Here is a 22,273-nt window from a genome sequence, read left to right as displayed (position 1 = left end):
CCCACATTTTACTGCTTTATATACATTTGTATAAAAATACATTTTTAAGTGCTCTATTCGTCCTACTGATTAAACAGCTCCACGTTTTGAGAACCCTGACTTTAACAATGTGACTGGAACTTTTCATCTTACTGTGATGACTTAAGTATTTACATTTTAAAACATGAGCTTAAGGTTTCAGGTGACGTTTGACCTGTTGCTGATGAACTAATGTTGTATCTTGTGCTTAAAAAGAATTCCTTCTATATGTTCGTATGCAAGCTCCATTAGAAATTCATATATGTTTACCTTACACACAGAAGATGTGAATTCTGTGAGCACAAGATAATGTTGGAAAAGACACTGAATCGCGTGTGTCTACACATTAATAACCTGTTGCTGTCTTGTCGGAATAAGATAATCATAAGTGTAGAAGATCCACTGTCCACACACTGCATTATTATCTGGCACAAGGTGTTATCTGTTGCAAATTAAATATAATCTTGTGTGCACAAAACATAAAATGACAACTTTTTAACCAAAGATAATAGTGTGCAAAAGATGATAGTCTGTTGTCTGGTGCACACAACATATGATCTCATCTACACCAGCTGCAGCTTGTGCTAAAAAGCAAATTTATACTATAATACTTACATATAACAAGAAAAAATACGATGTTTCAGGACTTCAGGGGCTCTGTCATACAATATCAGCTCAACATTTCAGCACTCACAAATGGTTTTGTGAAATAAATGCATAACATACACAATCATAATGCAGTTAAAGTGATGACATCCAGAAGAAGCCCTACAAACTCCTACACCTGAACCTCTGAACACAACAAGTCACAAAAACTACCTGTTCTTTTTCTCAGTCACCCTGTGTTTGTTACAACCGACTCAAATCAAAGCACACTGCTGATGTACAGTAGGAATCATTCGCATGAATTTCATTATTGGAGATTTTGGCACATATATTGCGAGGAGGAAGCCGCCTCCCACATTCTCACACCTGTTCCCTCACAGGATTATATGGCTTTTTGTAAAACATGAAATAGTTTTGGCCTCTTAATCCACTTTATACAGGCGGGGGATGGGAACGCAACTATTGCACAACTCATGAAAACGAGAGTGATGCTGAGGAAAGGTCCAGTGGAGAAGAGACAGTCTGTACGTCTTTAATGGATCTCATGCATCGATAATAGCTGCTGCATTTACGGATTGAATATATGTGAAAACACAGACGGCTAATTGTCTGTAAAGACTCTCAGTCATCCAGGTCATGTTTATCACAAAGGTGCTGCTCAGTTCTGGAGGACGGTGGTCACCACAGTGAAACAACAACTCACGGGTGACTATCAAAGTGTTAACGACTTAATGACTCCACAGGGTTTAGAAAGCTGCTACTCCAGCCAGTGGGTCAGAAGTGATAAAGCCTTTTGGACGAGAGGTAATCGTCTTCAAGAAGTTCAAGAACAGCACCTCTGGGACACACAGGCATCGTCACGATTATCCAGTTTGACAATGTAGCATAAACACTGCTAATTCTATATAATTTAACAATTCCAAGACTTAAATTCACATTTTGGAAAGACGTATGAGCTGTAGGACAGATTAAAAGAGCCGAGATCAGCAGCTCTTAGAAGCTTTTTGCAGCACTGACAGAAATAACATGTATGTAATAATATATTTTATGATCTACCTGAAATATCTGCATCATCTTCTGTTGCATTTCCATCCCAATTCACTATGCCGAACTAAAGTCACGCTCCATTACAGCAGGAAAAACTAAATCAGCCATCATTCAGCAAACCATCAACACTTTGGACAGACGTACGTACAATCTCAACTTCAAGTAATTGCTTAAAATTCATAAAGTGAACAGTGCAAAACATGTCAACCAAATAGTTATAAAACAATCTTCAAAGATTAAAACAACTTGGTGATCTTCTGTTTCTTTTTTGCTGGTTGTGTGGGTTTGTTCTTAATCCATGTTTGGCTCATGAGTCTCTGACAGTCTGATGAGTTTGATTTCATTGTTGCAGGCTTCTTATTGGACTGCGACTACACACAGAACTAAAGATTCTGCACAACAAATTTCGATAATAATAGATGCCACTTTCCAAGTTCGGTCATACATTAACAGAAAACACCCTAAAAGCGATTAGAACCCAGAAACCTTATCGACACACTTCGTGTCCTATAGCATGGAGTGTGCCGTGTGTAGAAATGCAAACAAAGTGGATTTACTTGCAGTGGCTGACTAACTTGTGTACAGTTGACTTAAGATACACACACCACCAGAGTGACAGTTCAAGTACACAACAAGAGTTAGCGGTAATATACAGCACAGAGCACAGACAGCACAGCTCACTTCATTCAGAGCTGCAGGACTAAGTGTCAAACTGAGCCAGTGAAGAGTCTGATCATTAAGAATCTTCTATTAGATCTGAAGAGAATTCAGTTAAATGTTTCTATTACTCTCTCATTGCTGGAACGTAAGACCCTTAATACAAACACAATCTAAACAGCTGAGTGGTTTTGCTAAAGGTAAAAAAAGCTGTCAAGCACGAAGCTCCCTGTAAAAACACAGCTTCTCATTTTTACATTTAGGTTTTTGTACTGATTAATTAGTAGTGGTGGAAGTAATCGGATCTTGTAGTTAAGTAACAGTAGCAATATCGCACACTGTCACTTACGTTTTTTGAAGTTGGTTTCAATAGCATTGAAATAAATAGTGAGGCGCTTATGTGCATGACGCCGACGTCACAAAGTGGAGTAAGCTAATTTCTATAGCATCTTCCAGGTACACAGGCAACTCGAGGTGCTTTACAACAACCGTAAACTATAATAACAAATAACTACATAATACAAAAGCATCACAACATAATAAAACATGTTAGGACCAGACAAGAAGTCTAGATGTAAATGCACAGCCTTCGCTCAAAACAAATAAATCCACTCTAAAGTTCAGCTGAGACTCTTATTACAACAAGCTAAATCCAGCCTGCAGCCTCCAGTTAGTATATTTAAGATAAATTCCCTCGGTTCGATCTCTCTACTCGTCCCAGGTAACGATTTGTGATGTAGAAGTATCTTCTCCCCATAACATTTCTTTTACAGTTGGAAATGAATCAGTACTTGTACTTCCAGACGAACGGGCTCAGTATTTCACCTGCTTCCACCCAGACATCATTTGATCCCGGCAGCTAAGACTTGTGGTTTGTGTTTGTATTTATCCAGATTGTTTTGGCAGAAACCTGTGAAACAAATAAATAAATTTCTCCACAGATTCCTCCCTGAGAGATTCAGAAAAGAACAAGATGTGTGATATCGAAGAGACTTTGTTATGTGTCTGTTTATTAAATATTAAAAAGAAAGGTATTAAATAAACTAACATTGAAAGATACCGATTCAGTTTAGCCTAGTGGGGCTACTGGGGTTTCATGTGAGTCTCAGCTGAACTTTGATTTCTTTCAGTTTCCAGGTGAAAATGTATTCAGCACGTCATGAAAAGAGGCAACTGCAGCAACTGAGACATATTTTCACATAAGAAGAATAGAATGCCTATAAGAATTTAAGTATCGAGTCAGTTCCAGTCTTTGTGCTGAGCTTAACTAAGCTAAACTAGTCACCTGCTTCATATTTAAAGCACAGGTACGACAATGGCATCAATCATCCACGTAAGAAGCAGGGGATAAAAGGACAAAATGTCAAAATAGTCCATTAGTGGGCGAGAGAAACGGTGACGGAGTCGACTGTGGCTGTAACGGCACAGTCAAAACCCAGAAGGATGCTGTGCACACGAAATCGGATTCACTGAAACTGAGTTTGAGCTTCTGTTTGAAATATAATCATAACCTATCAGGGCAGAAACTCATTAAACACTAGCTGCAATTCATGCTCTTTGAAATTTACTTTGAAAGATGGAGCAATAGACGTTAAAGTGTCCCTCGGGAGAATTTAAAGGAAACAAGTGATTGTCACATGTAGGAGCTTTGGCCAAGATGAGAACCATCAAATGACTGCTAAGGTTATTCAGTTCACGAAAGTTCATGTGACTAATATTTTGATCAGTCTGAACAAATTAAATCATCGATTTAAAAAAGGTCACATGAAGCTGTCATGCTAATGCAAAGGGCTCTGGGAAAATAACTAGTGAACTCGCTGTTCTACCCTTGGATCTTGTCTCAGTTCACTTTGTTTTTTGATAGTAGACAAACTAATCCAAAGAAAAGCCTTCTGAACCGTCATAACCGCACAAATTCTGAATTATCAACCAATAATGAGCAGAGCGCTGCAACTGCAGACAACAAGAACATTTGGTTACAGATGTACACGCTTTTCTACTGTACATACACTACAAGATTCATGTACACGCTTAACAACACAAGATCATTTGAAAATGTCAGAATTCAGTGGGAACAGCAGATTGAGAGACAGCCTGAACATTTACCCTGCAACAAAAACAATCAGCGTCAAGCAGCATCCCAGTATAGATCATTCACTTCAATCGTCAGCAGTGTTAGCAGACATCTTAATAGTAACAGAAGGAACCAGTTGGTGAGAGACTAAGGATTAGAACAAGGAGCAGATCCACACACAGCAGAGGGAACAGGTCAGAGATCAAAGTCATAAATGCACATTTCTCCTCAGCTGTGAACAGGACGATTCTTTCTTTTCTTCGGATCAATACAGGACAGATCCAAGTTGAGGACCACAGAGATGCTGAACAGACTCTCCTCTCAGATCTGTGATCCGCCCAGGTCCCCCCCGCCTGCGGGGTAATGCCTCAGCCCACCTCCCCTACGCAGCGAGTGCAGCGCCACAGTGCAACAGCCTCGCAGCAGAGACCCTATATGATACATGGGCTGTCCATCACGGACTGGGCCGCGACACAGCCACGCCACTGTCGGCACCACAGGGATGGCCACTGCCAACAGATCAACCAGGAAGTGCCGGCTCCAGTAGCTTTTCTGAATTGTTTCAGAGTCAGACGAATCTTCCTCCTCTTCTGCTGTGCCCCCTGTGGCGCCGGGTTCTTTAGCTTCATCTTCATCATTGTTCTCATCGTGCATCTTCACTACTGTGACACCAGCTACCTCCTCATGGGAAGTGGATCTTCTTGGCTGGGAGGTATGAGGCTGTTCTACATCTGGTGAAAGTCCTGGGTTAACTGCATTCAACTTTTCTGTCTCTACCTGAGTTGATCCTGCTGACACACAAACGTCTTCACCACCAAGGTTGTCCAGTGTTGTCCCACCCTGGTTATCTTCTCCACAACATCCTACAAACCTAAGCTCATGCTGCATCCCTGCTGATTCCTCTGTTGAGTTGCATGGTTTTCCTAGTGCTACTTCTTCCTCTGCACCCTGATCCTCCACCTTATTTCCCCCCACTGAGCCCATCTGCCTCTGTTGGCCTTCATCCTCCTGTTGGATCATTGATGTTTCATCCAGCTTCTGCATTGCAACAGTTTCTTTCTCTCTTTTTTCTTTCTCCTGCTTCTCCTCTTCCTCCTCCCCCTCACACAGAGGACTCTCCATGGAACACGCCACAGTAGCAGACCGCGGTAAGGGTGGGACCAGTGGTGTTTTGGAGACTGGGATTGGCTCGGTAGCTGTACTCATGACTGTTGCTGTGGTTACTGAAGTTGTGGTGGTTATGGAGTCCAGCTCCTCCTCTCCCTCATCGGATATCCAGGTGGAAGTGGGGCTGCAGGCCTGGGAGCGGAAAGTGCGTTGCTCTGCAATGGTATCCAGATCAGAAGGGGCAGCCTCCTGTTGCAGGAATGGGGCAGCTTTCCGTCTGAATGCCGGCCTCCCGCAGAGGATGAAGGTACAGATGGTGGTGGGACAGGCAGGGGTGACTCATACAGCCTACTCCACCCAAGCCGCAGCGAAAGGGCATTAACTGCTCACCTGTGCACAGCTTTTCATAGGTGGAGGAGTGTGGCATAGTGTGGGGCACAGAGTGGGACAAACTGCGAGGGAAAGAGTGAGGTAAGGTGTGGGAGAAATTGTGAGGCAGAGAATTGGGCAGAGAGTGGGAAAAAGTCTGTGTATAATGAGTTGAGTAAAGATGCAGTTTCCTCAGAGAGGAAGGCAGCTTCCAGCAGGAGGTCGGCCCGACTGGGGACACTACTCTCCCCACAGCACACAAAACCACTGTCCTGGGTGCCATCACCTGATAAACAAGGAAAGTCCTGCCCGTTGCCGCTCCGGTCTGCCAGACCTTGATCACTCAGCTTGGTGTAGGTGGAGCTGCGGGTCAGAGAACGGGCTGGGGAACCGTCGCAGGAGCAAGAACCTCTCCCTCCGACTGTTGGTCTGGGCATTCCCCCTGGACTTTCCCCTGATACCGACGCAGGGGCTGAACCCCCAACACGTGTACGACAACCTGGGATGGCTTCCCCCTCTTTGGCTAAGCCAGCTTGGGCTAATTCCATACTAAGCAAAAGGTTCTCAAGCTTGTGGTTCTGAGCGTTGATGTCCTGGAAGTACTTCTGAACCCCTACGTCTCCACTGAGCCCCCCAGCATCACTGAGCCTGGCTCGGACAGTCTCCACAGCCTGTTTGAGCTGCTGGATCTCTTGACGCGCCTCCTTCAGGGCCAACTGAGCCTCGACACGATGACATTCCTCTTCTACCCAGTCCTCTTGCATCCTGTAAAGCTGGCCCCTCAGTTCATCTATCTCTGTGTCCCTTAGAGGATGAAAGCAGACAGAAGAAATATAGAGAAGAAATAAAGTTGTAAGAGAGAATAGACAATGGATAGTGAAGGAGAAACCAACTATTGGGAAAGTAGCCAGTCAACTTTTCCAGCTCAGAGTCTCACCTGTCTTGCAGGGTGCTCATGGTTTCTTTTAGTCTAGCCCGCAGATGTCGGATACACACCTCCTTTTGCTGCAGGGGTGTGAGGTACTGCTCTGGTGGAGGGGGCCGAATACCATGGTTATCCGTACACGAAGTGTACTTCTGGTGTCGTCTGGGACACACAGGAATAGTGTGTTTCTGTTTTAGTTTAATCATACCTCAGCTGTACATTTTGTAATAATAAACCAGCTGTAGTATTATAAAAAAACTTTTCCAGAGTAAAGACAAAATCATGCACTGTAAAGACCTTATTTTAACCCTGCATTAATTGAGCGGTGGCAACAGTTGAACAAGAAGACGATGAGATAAAACCTATATCAATGTAAAGTTGAGTGAAACCAATGATAATTCTCTGTGGATCTGTAACATTTACATTCAGCCTTAATGAAAGGAGGAATACAATAAGAACTGAGCACAGACTAAATAAGTGTATTATCTCTGTTACTGAGTAGGCCATGCAGTGTCTGATGTCTTACCCTTTGGTGGGGCTGCAGTCGCTGCCTTTACAAGAGCCCGAGTTACTGCTGCTACTGTGGGAGGCGTTACCAAAGGGATCTCTATTACTGGGTGCAGCGGGTGTCCGCCTGGTCCAAAGTAAGAGGAGATATATTAATCTGTTCCTAAAACAAAAAACACTATGAACGAAGCTCCAGGCTTTGACGTGACGGCAAATACTGTGATCAGCTGAGCAAAACTATAATGTTCAAAACCAAGAATTGATGAATGGCACAACACAGACATGCATAGACACAAATACAGACACGGTCACTGCTAACAGCATCAAAAACACACACACACACACACACACCTTTAGGCACCGACAGTAATTAACACCAAAAAAAGGATGAGGGTTGAAATCTAAACAAAGTGGAGATGACAAAAAAAAAAAAAAAAAAAAAAAAAAAGAGGTAACACACCAGACTAGACGTGATGCTTTGAAAAGAATTCTCTTATCTTTTTCCACAATGTAACATCATTAAAACAGAGTGTGATCATTCCCATGCGTCAGAGAAACAACACTGATCAGGAGGAAAGAAGAGGGACAGACCGAGAACGAGGGGTGGAGGGCGAGTTTGTTGAACGGCTGTGGCGGTCCGGAGACCTGGTGGAAGTGTATCCTTTAGTTGGTGACTTTGTCGGTGCATAGCCTTTAGTCGGACGCATTGAGACCATATAGCCGGTCTCCATGGGAACGTAGTCAAGCTCTATGAACCTGCAGTAGTCAAATCTGACCAGGCAGAGACAACAGGGTGTTAAATCACAGCAGGCAGCAAACGACCACACCCAACAATACAATGTGCAAGCTGTGAATGCATGCACAGTGTATTGCTGAGGTAAAAGTCTATATCTAGCTATCTGGTAGTCAAGTCAACTAATGTCCATTTAGGGTCTGAGCAGAAGGCAGTGCAGATGCTAAATTCAAACAAGCATTCAAAACACTGAAGTGGCCCAAGAGAGGAGGCTTTCTAAAAGCTTGAGAAGGCAAAAGACAGCTCGCCTTCTCTCTGGCTTCCCGTATAAAACATCTATGTAAAATCATTTGCAGCTACGAGGCCTTTACTAGCACATAACCCAAGCCCACACTCTGCATCCTGAAATATAATTCACAAGAGACAAAATGTTCAGAGAGCTAGTGTGTAGCGGAAACAACATTAGCGTTTATTCTAAAAGCCTCATCGTCCAGAGCTTTTCACTTCGATCAAGCTTCCACACAAATGTCTCTACACACAACAACCTCATTTGAAAAAAATAGTTGTAGATCAAAGATACAACTTAACATATAAATTTAACTTCTAAAACATCTGCAATAACCCAAATATTACAGAAAAAGGCAGAGCATAGCTAAAATCTGAATCTGGATTATGAAAGGGCGCACAGGACAGGTCAGTTGTTAAAATGATTCATATTAGATTTTCTTTCATATATGATATGAAAAGAAGTGCAATCAAACCGCCTGGGCGACTAAGAGTGACAAGTGAGTGTGTACACAGACCATTTGCAGTGATGTAGATTAAACTCTGCTGCTAAAGAAGAAATAAAGAATTAATACATACACATTGTGATCATTAGGGTTTTAGAAGCACTGGTAGCTTTGATATTGAACTAGCCTTTCCCTTTGATTCTGGTTGTTGTGCTAAGCTGACAACCGGCTGGCTCTAGATTCATACTTGAACTCTAACTCAAAATCACATGAGAACAGTCTCAATGTTCTCAGCCAACTCTGTCCAAGAAATCAATTTGTTTAGGCCACACAATGGACAATTTGTAAAATTAAAATGTTGTCACGAAGTAAAATAAGAAGCAAGATATTTTCACCTAGAAATATTCCCACTATCCTGCTGAAGAAAATTGTTAAGTGTCAGAGTAAAGTACAGTACAGTTAAATCTGTAGCAGCCAGGAAAAGGAAGAGTGATCTGTGATGGGCAACTTTGGTCAACACATTCCTTGAGAATAAATACTGTGAAGGTTTAGGACATAGTGAGTGTTGTAAAGACCTGTTACTTTAAGATGACTGTTGCCCAGTCACTGTCCTCCGCAGAGGGAGGAGGAAACAAGCAGGGCCAATCTGAGCAGCCATGAGGGTTTTCATACAGGACACGGTAACTCCACACAGTCTCACTAAAATCCAAAACATGGACATGGTGTTGCTCCCAACACACTTCATCATTTTCATCTTACAAGCTGCCTAATGTCCAGAAGAAACACTTTTTACACCCAAATTACAAAACTTAATACAAAACTTTTGAAATGTAACCTGGTTTTGCTGTTACAGCTTTTCACAGTCTGGTATAACCAGACTATCGCTATGATGTGTGGTTCCTATTTTATGTTTTATAGACCATTTTTATCCTATATCTATATACCTATATAAGTTTCTAGCAAGAGCTGTGCTGAGTAAGCGTGTCCTGTGTGATACATTCGAGGAAAGGGTCCAGACATTATTCTGTGGTCTTCTGATATCATGACAAAAGCCAAGACGCCAACAAGACAGAAACAGGCAGGGGAAGCAGGCTAAGCAGAGTGAGCCTAGTGAAGGACAGAATAAACAGTACTTAAACGGTACTTAAGATCTATCGCATCAGTCTGCGGGGATGGAACCTGTATCTGGATTGTGGGTGGTGGTCTGGTGGACGTAGTGGCGGGTAGTGATTCCCAGGATTCAGTAGGTGAATGGGTGGCGTGCAAACGCTGTTTGTTTCTGGTGGAGACAGAGACTTTGCTCAAGAAGCTAAAATCACTTTAGATCAACCATTAAAAAAAAAAAAAAAAAAAAAAGAATCCAATAGGCACTTCGTCGTTTCAGCCAATGTCGATGTCTCACCAACTCCCTGCCTTGAAACTGGTTAGTGTTCTTAAGCGATAAGGTGCTGTGCTGAACCAGTGATCACTTGTGATCGCAGTATGCTTCCTCAGCACAAAAGCGCTACTTCTACCGTGCATGTAGCCACTAAACAACTTCTTTCCACAGGACCAGGTGCTGTTCTAAAGCCTCCATTTGTAGTTTTATAAAGAAGTTGAAAACTGGTTTTGTTTTAGTGGCTACAGTGCATGCCAGCGCTACAGCTACAGTTATGGAGCATGCTCTCTGATACTGTAACTGAAGTGTGTCTCACGCAGGGGGCGCGGGCACAGGAACGGCCACCGGCACTGTGGCCACTGGCGCAGCCGTCCCCGACCCCGACGCAGGCTTTGGTATCGGGACGGGCGAGGAGGCCAGTATTTGCTGCAAGCGGCGTTTAGGCTGCAGCACCTTCAGAGGGTTGAATCTGAGGAAAAGAGACGAAAGAGAGGAGGACACCACAGCTACAGGATGAACCCTCTGTAGCTACACATTACTGGGGAAACAGAACCACTACAAGCACCACAACCACATCTTGGCTCCAGTATGAGTACAATTATGTGCCTGTGACCCACACGTAATACTATGGTTTGAAACATCTTAAGGTGAATACTGATTAAAACATTAAAAAAAAAAAAAAAAAATCACCTGAAACAGATATATGGTAATATAAAGTAAGATTGGTTTGTGATCTTACAGCTCACCTGCTCATACTAATGCAATACTGGCTTTACAATACTGGAAATAAAGTACTGTTAAATCAATTAAATCAATGTCCAACAATCTCTGTTTACATTAGGTATAAACCATTTTAAAAACACACTGAGAACAATGCATTTCAAATGGCTTAACGAATGGAGAAGCCATCACGGGCCCCTACAGACAGGCTTTACTTTAACATGTGCCTGGTAAACGGGCAAAGGAAAGGAAGTCCAGTAGCTGTGGGACAAAACGCATCATGTAAACTGGAGGAGTTGTAGGAGCTGGCTCACTGCATCTGGTTTATTTTAAGCCAATCTTCTTGTCAATAATACCACAGCTCTTCCATTAAGATCATCAGAGCTAATTAAAATGATTGGAAAATTTTATTTAGGTAAAGTGCTGACACAACCATAGCTGCAAAGGGTAGACAGAGACAGCTTGAGTTGAGGTTACTGCTTTCTAACATAAGGTCTAGTCATTATAAGTTATTTCTGGCTCCTGAGCAAGGAGGGCGTCCTTTCTGATAAACCTCAGCTGCAGATGTTAATAACAAGAGAGAGATAACAAGTTCTCACTTTTACTGTACAACTATAACTATTAAAGTTAACAAGTTTCAAATAAGGCAGCTCTCACCAGAAGGTGGGAAGTTCATTGGTGATTAACTAAAGAGCAAGAACACAAAGAACATAAAGCAAATGTACAGCTGGAGAAAACGCTCAGAGAAAAATCTAAATTTCTATCTTATATGTGGACTATAATTGATCCAGTCTATCATTAGTATGTGATTTATTGAGTTCTTATAACATCTACACAGAAAGTGTAAATCCATACGGCAGAATCACACTGTGAGAGACAGAAACATTAATATGCATTTGTTTGTGTCTAACAAAACTACGCTTACATAAATAAAATTACATTAAATAAAAAAATTAAACATAAAAAAAATAATACATAATGTCATTTTAATAAATTTTTTGTTAAATATAATCCTTTTACTTTTTTTTTATATTTTTATACTTTTTTTTTTAAACAAATAAAAGTGAAATATGCACAAAAACGCCATTCTTATTCTTAACTTGATGATTTTGTGAATAAACACAAGCACTCGGGTCCCAGCAGTCAGGTTAAACCTTCACTCTCTACAGTCCATTGTTTCCTATATTAGTCTCTTCTGTGGCTAACATTGTTTTTAAGATAGAAATACATTTTTCTACTTTTCAAGTTATACATCACATTCACGACAACACTGTGTCTCTACCAACAAATATGCAATATGGCTAAAAGATGCAAAGTCTGGTATTTTTGTTGGCTACCTACCGGCGCGAGCCTGACGTAGACCTCCGATTGGCTGGAGCAGGCGCAGACATGGGGCCACGCAGCCTGTTGCAGAACCTCGAGTGTCTTCTGTCCTCACTTTCTCTCTGTTGGTCAGCTGAACGGTCAGAGCCTGAAGAAAAACACACACACATGACCAGAGTGTGAAGAAAAGAGAGTGGTCATCACGAGCAGTAACAGCATGACAGAATAACAAAAAACACACACACACAGACACACAGGATGGGTTTTGCTGAGTACCTCAGTGTTTGGCTCTGGACCTCTCAGCATGCGGCATGGTGCTGCTGACTCAAGCTGACACTTAGGGTTTAGCAGCCAATCAACTGACTCCCAGTTTTTGGCCGACCCTCAGCCATTTAACAGATCTAACCAATCATCACTCATCAATCTCATCTCAGGCCACATAGAATTGAAGAAGAGATAAAAAGGGAGCCCACATTTGCATCTGTATGTGGGGATGTGCACGTTATTGTGTGTGAGAGCTTCCATGTGCCTCTGAGCATTCAGACACACAGATGGTTTTAGAAGGAGGAGCAACGGGGACAGAGCAGTGCTTGCCTGCAATCGCAAACATTTAATCATTTTGATAAATAGCGACATAGCAAATCTCACCCTGGCATTATGGGTTTCTGCCACAGCTGTGGTATTCAAAAAGAAATAAATAACACAGCCAGGATCTATTGTGAGGCAGAGAAGCAGGCTGAGAATGACAGAAGGGATGGAAAGGAAAAGAGGATCACTCATCAATATTACAGCACATACAACTTAGTGCGCTTGAGTGCCAGGTTTACGGCACCTGCTGTAGCAATCCTACACACTGTGTTGTCTCTTCCAGTCATGACTGACTCAAAAAACTCCTTAGTCAGTGAATGAGGACATACTTTATGTAGGTGGATCAATGAAATACAGTTTTGTATTCTTATGCCTTTGCTATATTACTTAAATAGCAGATTATTCATTCAGATCCCGCCAACACAAGATATACTACTGGTTTGTTTTACAGCATTACTGCTGAATGGTATATTACAGAATGGCTTCCGAGCCACAAAATACGCCTTTTGGAGTTCTGAGGTAGAATGATTCCTCCAGGACGTCGTCAGATCAGCTATGTGGATTAAAACACTGTTCAAAGATCGTGGCTGCTTGAGTTTTACTAGTTTACAAATGGTTTGTTGATAGTTCAAATCACATTTCATGACCAATTGATGCAGAAAAGCATGAAACTGCAAACAGTGCCAGTACTTTTTGTTTGTGCACCTGTTTTCTACATTAACCCAGAGTAAAGGCCTAATGCCTCCAAAACAGTTTAGCCGCTTGATCAGTCTACAATGAGCTGATGTAATGTGATGATCAAAGACTGAGTGAGTTAAAGCAATGCTGGAGAAACATAGAGAGCACAGAAGATGAATGGAAACAAACCTGCAGCCATTACGTAAATCTGACTGTCTGCTGCAGTTTAGATTAAAACAGAACATTCCTCCATTTCTCAGATCACATATTCAGACTACAATAGTTCGACTGTGACAATTTAGCAGTTTCTTTTCCTTTATTAATTTGACCTTTTTCACTACCAGGGGGCAGCATGTTCACCAGCTCTGGTGGCTGTCACAACAGATCAAACCACATCAGAGCACATCATAAAGGATTTATTAAGTTAGGCCTGTTATGTAACACCATCAGCAGCCACAGACGGCCTGAGTGAGGTAGACACGCAAGCAGCTTCTGTGCTGACAGGACAGAAACACAGAGAAGGTACTGACTGGGTGAGAGAGAAGGGGAGGAAGGAGATGAGAAGAGGAGGTGACATGTATCGAGGAACTTTGTAAAGGTGAGAAACTGTGGAAAAGATGGAAAGGGGAAGGTCTGATGGATACAGGAAGCTAATTTGGACACACACATACACATACTGTGCCACTGTTCATTCCCCTGGAGATATAAAGGTTTCACTTATGAAAGACAGTCAGTGCCCTTGCTGTGAAAGATAATGTGACCTCGGCTAGTATCTGTAGCTTACACATAAATCAAATATTCTGCAGTGTTGTTGCACACATGCCTTTGTGCATGAAAATCTACGCAAACCGACCAGAGAGCATGAGATACAATATAGAACAAGGATGTTCTGCTGGGGTAGCAGAGCTCCTCTCCTCATCCAGACTGCAGTGATAATACAAATCACGACGTGCACCCTATAGTTTGGACAGAGTGGCGAAGGTTGAAGGAGAAAGTGTGTGTGAGAAAGTGTGACTCATCAGTTACACTCAAGAGTCTCCTCTACAGTACACCCTGCAATCCCATCTGACAAACAGGAAAATGCTGTTTGCGAGTGTGAGACAGTTGTGGGGCCAACAACAGTGAGTCAGTGCCGTTTATCCAGGAGTCCCATTCAACACTGTGTCTGTATATGGGTGTGTTAATGCACTCAGTGTTGCTCATCCAAAAACCCTCTGGTCCTTTGACACTTTTCCTGTGTGGTGTTTGAAAACTGGATGACGAATCATGAAAATGCTAACTTTTTACTGTGTGCACCTGTTTTTGCAGTCATGCTATATCATCCAAAGGTCAACTTTGGCCATGGGGTGATTAAGCTAGTACTATTTTTATGTCTGATGTCCCAAACCTCATAAATAGAGAAGCCTTTATGTTATAAAAATAAATCAGAGGACTGAATGAAGTGCTGCTGACCCTCTGCATCGCAAAGTCTATGCGGCTAGTTAATGATGACTGACTCTCTTATCTGGATGGACTGCATACTCAGCAACTTCTACTAGGAAACATCGCAGGGTGGAAAAAGATAAATGTGTGAAATTAGATCTTTAAAAGAAACAAACCAACTGTAATAAGAATGAAATATATTTATGTGTTATTCCTTGTAGCCAGATTTGCTGAGGCCACCAAGTTACAGAGAAAAGCAGCATTCCTTGCATTTGATTATGATTTTATTATTAAAGGCGTAGCAATTCCCCAAATCCACAGTTTGGTTCAGACCTTAATGATATATCCTGTCATGTCATAACCATGAATGCAACAGTAACCCATTGTACCCCTACTCTAACTATTATGCAAACTGCGGTAGTTGCTTTGTCAAGATAAGAACTTGGAGGCACCAATTCACCAATCTGTTTGATTAATCCACTGTAGAGAAAGAAGGTGTATAAATTGGCTGAAAAAATGAAGCTCGACAACATGAAGGAAATAAATTGACATTTGAGTTTTATGTGATAATTTGAGAATCTGTTTCACACAAATCAGGTTTTTGCCTGTGCAAATTGAAAATGAGCATAAAAACGGGTGGGTGGTAAGCCACCTAGTGTGGCAGAGGCAGCATGTACATAATGGGACCTTGAAATGGAATTCAGCCATCTTTGATTTTACTATACATATGGCATTTTCTACATAGCAAATTTATTGTGTGGATAACGCCTTCTATTTCAGCGAGCTTTTCATTGATTGTGGTAAAGGCCGCAGATTCAGCCTTTATAAATATATAATGAAAGAGCATTTACAAACACTTCAACACTTCAACAGGCTTCTTAACTTTTGTCACTTTTCCAGTTTCCAATATGCCATCTTCTTCACCATGTCATTGTCACAGCCACAGAAAAAGCAACAATGAGTCCATTCCACTCCTATCTTTATTTTTATTTTTATAAGAGAAAGGTCTAAAACTGGGTGTTTTGGCAAATCTAGGTCTGGTTAATTCCCAGTGATTAGCAGTGATCTACTGATTAGTCAACAGCACTGGCTTAGTTCTTGTCATACTGTGGGTTTGCCTTTTATGAATCATAAAACAGTTTGAAACCATAAATTTCATACTTGTCTTACTTGTGCAGTGTGTTTGAGAGAGTGGAATGAACTATATAAATAAACAGGGTAGAGATTACCCATTTCCCTGAGCTTTTCAATGCCATCTCCCATGTGTAGTCTGTCATGGGTCATGGGTGGTATCAGCAGATTCCATAAGGACTAGTACCTATCTGGATCCCAACATAGAGCTGCCAGATAGAGCTGACTGGTAGTGGGCAAGAGAAGCTCATATACTGAGCTACAACACTTCAGTGACTTTTACAGTGGAAACATGGAAAAACATTAGACCTACACAGAGACTCCCCACACTGGTCCACACTCAAACAACAATGCATGCTGGCCCACAAATACATTACGAAGAAGTGGGTAGATTTCTATTGCAAAACAAACCACAAGAACACACTGGACATAACGACATACAGTAATTAGTGGCTCCACATTCTGTCAACGTGTTATTGCTCTATAGCCAAGCGGAGCATTAGTCTAAGGCAGACTGTAGTTTTACAACAGTAAAGGATATACTTATGCATTCATCATATCTCTCCCATATCATCATATACTCACACATTCATCTTTCCCATTAAAAAAAAGGCATGTAATATAGGGTGCAAATCGCTTTAGTGTTTTCACAGTGTGCACAGATGAGACTATTCCTGCAGAGTCACGCTTTTGCTGCAGTGGATGCAGACTACGATCCAGCAAAGCACAGCAATATAGCTACATCACAGCTTTTACTGACCCAACAAGTACACACAGAACTTAAAATAAAAAGGAGGGAGATAAGTTCTAAAAAATTAACAAATATCAAGATAAAGCTTAGCAGAGAGTTTGCCCTCAGACTTTCTACACTATAGGGCTAAATCCTGTTAAATCTAGACTAATCTTACTGCAAATGCTGAGTAAAATGCACATTGCTTTAGTTTGACTTCTAAGGCACTCTCTCTAACTGCACTTAATCAGGCCAAAAGCTCAGAATATCTCACTTGTGAACCAAGCAGCAGCGATTTAAATCATGTCAGAGAGCTGCATCCTAAGTGATCATGCTAATAGTTCTATTCTTCTCTAAAGCAAGACGAGCAAATAGCATTGATGAAAAGGGGAAGCCAATATTTGTTATCAAGTTAATAACATGTGGGAGGAGAGAGTCTGGGCGACTACACACAATGATCTCTTTCAATACCCCACTACGTAAGACTGCATTCAGAATGAAGATTCACTAATGCAATGAAAGACAGCCGTTAATCTCAGCTATTCTTTTCCTAAAAAACCTTCATTGCATAACAAACATTAAAAAACTGTTGCATATATTACAGCCATGGTTCTGGCCATGGAATAAACATGAGCCTAATGTTGATTCTTATAGCTCTGTTTTCATCTCCACAACTTCGGATAAAAATGTGTTTACTAGCCAAGTGTTTGTAACATTTTTTTAGTAATCACAAATTCTAGCAAAGGTGGATTTCGGGTTTCAATATAAGAAATGCTTAAATTGGACATGGTCAATGTTTTTAATAACAAAAATCTATCAAATAAATACTTGAGTGTGACAAACCCACAGAGAAGTAACAAGGGTTACATATACAACAGCTTTCAGCTCACCGTTTTGGCCTGCAACTTTAATAACTCACATCAGATGGACAACATTAGCAAATAGCTGTAAAACACAGAATATTTAGCAACTAAAAAGAGAGCTCTTTCCCTCGTTAGTACTAAAGCAGAGCTGAATGGATGCTAATGTTACTCCATATGTGATGAAACAGGTTTTCATGAAACCGTTTGCCAACAGGTTCATATAATTAACATGAATTAATGATATGTGTCTGTGTCCCATCTACAGCTTGTTTGCAAATCTGAATGAATGTTTAAACATTTTCTGGGGAAAGTGTTATTGAACCCACTACAAAAATGCTTTTCCTGCAAATTTACATCTAATCACCAACAAGAGCAACTAACAGAAAATTAAAAACTACTGCTGCTCCGCAAATTATCCCAGTCCGTTTATAGTTTTATCTGCTCAGACATCGACAGTCTTCATATGAAACCATCTGCAAATGCATCATCACCTGCTCTCAACAAACTGAATTATACCAACTAGATCACATAGGATCACATGGTCACCAGTAAAAACACTTTAACAAGACAAAAAGGTTTTGTCAAAACACTGTCCCACATTTTGGAGGATAACTTAACTTTCATTATGCTAACTACTGTCTACAGAGGTCTGGAGGACTCGTACACATCTTTTCCAGTTCCAGCTATTCAGCTACAGTATTAGTAACACTATCTCCAATTAAAGTATAGTGCAAACAAACGAGATTGGCATCGACATGCTCTGCACACAAAAAGAAAGAAAAACAACAATCAGGAGTTTCTAGAACCAATAAACTGTCTCTTGTTCAGTAGTGTAGCATTCAACATGTGTTGTGCTAGACAGTTTTGCTTTTTATCCAGGTGTAACTGAGGTGTAGTTATATATATATTTACTCCTCTTGATTGGGTGTCACCAACACTACAACACGTGTTCCACATTAGTTCATTTGGTTTGTTTCACATTCAACATCATTTTCCTTTCAGTACAAACAAGGCTGAGGTCTTAAGGGTGAAGGACACCGTTTGTGGTTTTGATTATCACAGCAAGAAAAACTCTGAATTACAATTTTCTTTTCCCCAACATGGGCACATCAGAGCAAAAACCATGCTGTGAAAAATGACTGCCAAGTCACCATGGTGACGGTCAGTCCGCCACTTGTGAGGAACGTGAGCAGAACGAGAGCTCCTATTGGCTGAGGATGCTGAGGGAGAGGATGGAGGAGCCTGCTGACAAGATGGCCATGCTGCGAAGGACAAAAGTGAACTGTACTAAAGGACAGTTAACAACACTGAGCTCTGTCTCTGGAGTCAAGGCATGTTGTGTTGTGCTTCCTTTGTTTTCAGATATGTCAGACACTGTGCAGCTTCTATGTGGGCTCATAAATAAAACATTCACGTGCATGGGAGAATTACAGCCACAGGGCCAGAGGGTCTGTAGTGATTGTTATTGGAAACTCAAAAACACAACTACAAGAGACAAAAACACCCGACACGACATAACAAATTATATTTTAAATGAATACAAGCGACATGGAGCCACTGTTAGGAGACTGTGTGCCCCAAGGAGATGGTGTTTATGTGGTGCATCTTGCTTGATGCATTTGCAGGCACATGTCAAGCCATCATTAACGTTTTTTGTGTCAAGGTTAATGAGGTTAATTAACTATATTCCTTCATCTCTTACTGTTTAAAGAATTCTTTCATTAAACTAGGTTTCTAGGCCTTTGTCTTCAAGATGTGAAGGACAACACAGTGGTAAATCCTATGAGCACTGAGCTAACCCCACACAGCCTTGTTGGAAGACGATGAAGGCTTCATATGACTAGTCATATCATTCATCATGTGGTAAGTACGTCCCTGAAAAACAGAAATGCTGCAAGGTCAAACTGCAGCACCAGGCAACGTGTCACGACTTTCCTGCCTACAAACACTACTTTGGGACACCGTGAGCTTCTCCTCCATGCAGAGCCAGGGCAACAATGAAGGACGTTTCTCTCCACCTGGAAAAGTACGATTGCATATTAGCTTGTTATGACGCTGACACCGGTGGACAACATGTATCTGACGCCCAAAGGCCCTGGGGAGTTAGACGCGCAAACACGGGCGCATAGGGCGCGCAAACATCTGCCTGAGCGCACTGCGCAGCATCGCTCCATGGCTGCATCAAAATAAACAGACACAGCAGGAAATAGCGTGAGCCCTGCGGACCACGCACGGCTTCAAATAAACTCTAAATAATCTCCACACGTTTCCTCCACGACTGCTCCATTCATACAATATCTCACTCAGGTACTTGATGTTCGCTCTCCGACTCTCCACAGGCGCGTCCTCCGTAAAAGACCAGCTCTGCTGCGGCCAATGGCAATGATGAAATTCATGTCAAGCCCTGGCCTCACTTACCTGTGCCCCTTCCCCGTAACAGTTAGTCCTGTCGCAGTTCCATCGCCTCGGATTTTATTGTTTCATTGCAGTTCGTCGCCAAGAGCTCCGCTGGCTGCAGCGGTGATCCTGGCCCACACGTCCGTGGAGGGAAGGATGGGAGAGGGTGGAGGGGGGGCTGGACCAGGGGGACGCAGTAGGTGCGCTCGATGGCTGCCGAGGAGAGACACAAGGGTACATGGATGGAAGCATCTGCGTCACGTTACGTCGGATATTTTTTAAAGGGAAACACTACTCGGTGTGTTGAAGAAGGCTGGTTCGGCCTCCTCAACATTATTGGTGGCTCAGTGCGAGCTCCATGTGATGGAGGATTGTCTCTGAGAACATGATAGAGAAAAACGAGAGAGGTGGCCCAGGCACTTATATATATGAAGATAAACTTAATTACTGTTAAAGTAACTTAACAATTACTGCAAACTGCAAAACACATGCTTAACTAATGCTTATGATATAAAGGCTGAATTAATGCATACATTTTACTGGAAGGAGTGGTGCATTGAACAAAATGAATTTAACCAGTGGAGAAATCAGGGGAGAATGATCAGATGTGTTTCTGAATCTGCACATTAAGTTTATACTATATCTACATTAGGCAGCAACATGTTTCCTTTGTGATGATGTGGAGTGGAGCAGTGATGAAAAGTGTACTACACAGTGGTGAAAAGTGAACAGCCATGCAATCAGCATACTTGACGTATATAAATGGATATACATGTATAAATACATAGATAAATGTGTACTTCATCAAAGAACAGCACTGGAAATAAAAGATATATATATAAATATATATAAAAAGGACAGATACATGACTCATGTAAAACCATTAAACCATTTTGCATTTGCACTTCAGGGGAGATGAGGATCATCATGCTAAATAAAATATTTCATTTAGATCGTTATTGTGTTACAGGACTAGCTCATTCTGTAGCTCAAAGACACTGTTCACATAATAATTTATATTGACTGTAATGCTAAACCTTCAACAGCAGAGGTCACTACATTATTACTTTCATTATGCTACAGTTTTACTCTTACATTTTTAAACTTTTTATACCTTAGTTGGCTTTTGACTATATGAACATGTATGTTCTTTTGCAATGACTGCCGTTTTAAATGTAAATGACTTTCTTATTTTGTGAATTAAATACCTTCTCTTCAATAGGCCAAAAACTGTATTTGGTGTCAGCGAGGATTACAGATGTGCACAACAGGATAAATTGTTTTATGACATTTGTTGTCTTCTTGTATTACACAAGATAAATTGCAACCTTCAAAATACCTGAAATCGCCATTGAAGGTGAAAGTAGTTTTAAATATATTGGAACAGTGACTAATGACCACTTTAACTTCAGCAACTACTAGAATACCAACTACAATGAAGCCAGATGGATTGTTTCTGCTTGGAAGGAAAATTGATTTAAATGTTGTCAAACAAACTCTGGACGTTGTGTAGAACAATATGGCGGAGACCATTTTATTCTTCAACATGCTCATACAGTATGGATGGATATAAATGGATAGTATTGGTAGGAACTGAGCGCTGTAGACATTGTAAGTGGTTCTTCCCACTGTCTTTGAACATTTAACCTCAGGTGCACTAAAGAAGTATTAAGAAGGGGAGGAAGCAATAAAAAAAGAGAAGTGTGTATTAAATGTCGTCCTTCCCAAATGCGATTAGGATGCTGAATGCATCAACTACTGTATGCTTCCCAAGAAGACACTGTCTGACTGCCATTCTGATGTCTGGGCCTGACTGAAAGCATCAAAGCATCATGAGGACCTTTACTTCAAAAAGGTGCATATTGTAGCTTTAACATACAAAGTATTTACAGCGCTTAACTTTTTCCACATTATTACGTTACAGCCAGATTCCAAAATGCATTAAATTCATTATGTAACTCAAAATTGTACAAACAGTACCCCATAATGACAACGTGAAAAAGGTTTGCTTAAATTCTCTCTAAATTTATTTTTAAAAAAAAAAAAAAAAAGAGAAAATGTACGTAACTATTCGCAGTTTCGCCATGATACTCAAAACTGAGCTCTGAGGAATCCTGTTTCCACAACTTGTTTGGAGTTTACGTGTGGGAAATTCAGTTGATTAGGATTTGGAAAGGCATACACATAGTGACCTAGAACCTGATTGTCACTCTGAAAGAGCTCCAGGTCCCTCTGTGGAGAGAAGAGAACGTTCCAGAAGAACAACCAT

At 41.3% G+C, this 22,273-nt stretch overlaps 1 protein-coding gene across 1 annotated transcript; it reads right to left on the bottom strand.

Moving 5' to 3' along the window:
* Nucleotides 1–858: 858 nt before the first annotated feature.
* snphb (syntaphilin b) lies at nucleotides 859–20,187 on the bottom strand. The gene is made up of 8 exons (XM_026367571.1): nucleotides 20,026–20,187; nucleotides 12,214–12,343; nucleotides 10,469–10,621; nucleotides 7,902–8,081; nucleotides 7,330–7,437; nucleotides 6,816–6,965; nucleotides 5,920–6,682; nucleotides 859–5,848 (listed from the first exon to the last, which is right to left on the bottom strand). The coding sequence occupies exons 2-8, from the start codon at nucleotides 12,261–12,263 to the stop codon at nucleotides 4,724–4,726; spliced, it is 2,529 nt and encodes an 842-aa protein (XP_026223356.1). The 5' UTR covers nucleotides 12,264–12,343; nucleotides 20,026–20,187; the 3' UTR covers nucleotides 859–4,723.
* Nucleotides 20,188–22,273: the final 2,086 nt, after the last annotated feature.

This window comes from Anabas testudineus, chromosome 7 (genome assembly GCF_900324465.2).
Source record: "Anabas testudineus chromosome 7, fAnaTes1.2, whole genome shotgun sequence".
In the NCBI taxonomy this organism is placed as follows: domain Eukaryota; kingdom Metazoa; phylum Chordata; class Actinopteri; order Anabantiformes; family Anabantidae; genus Anabas; species Anabas testudineus.
Note: the sequence above shows the minus strand (reverse complement) of the source record. Positions and strands in the feature narration are given on the sequence as shown.

Coding starts and splice junctions, on each gene's coding strand:
- snphb (XM_026367571.1), bottom strand. CDS start 12,263: ATGTCTGCGCCTGCTCCAGCCAATCGGAGGTCTACGTCAGGCTCGCGC. Junction 8,082..10,468: donor CCTGTGCCCGCGCCCCCTGC/GTGAGACACACT, acceptor CTGCCTGGTCAG/ATTTGACTACTGCAGGTTCA. Junction 6,683..6,815: donor ATGAGCACCCTGCAAGACAG/GTGAGACTCTGA, acceptor TCATCCTCTAAG/GGACACAGAGATAGATGAAC.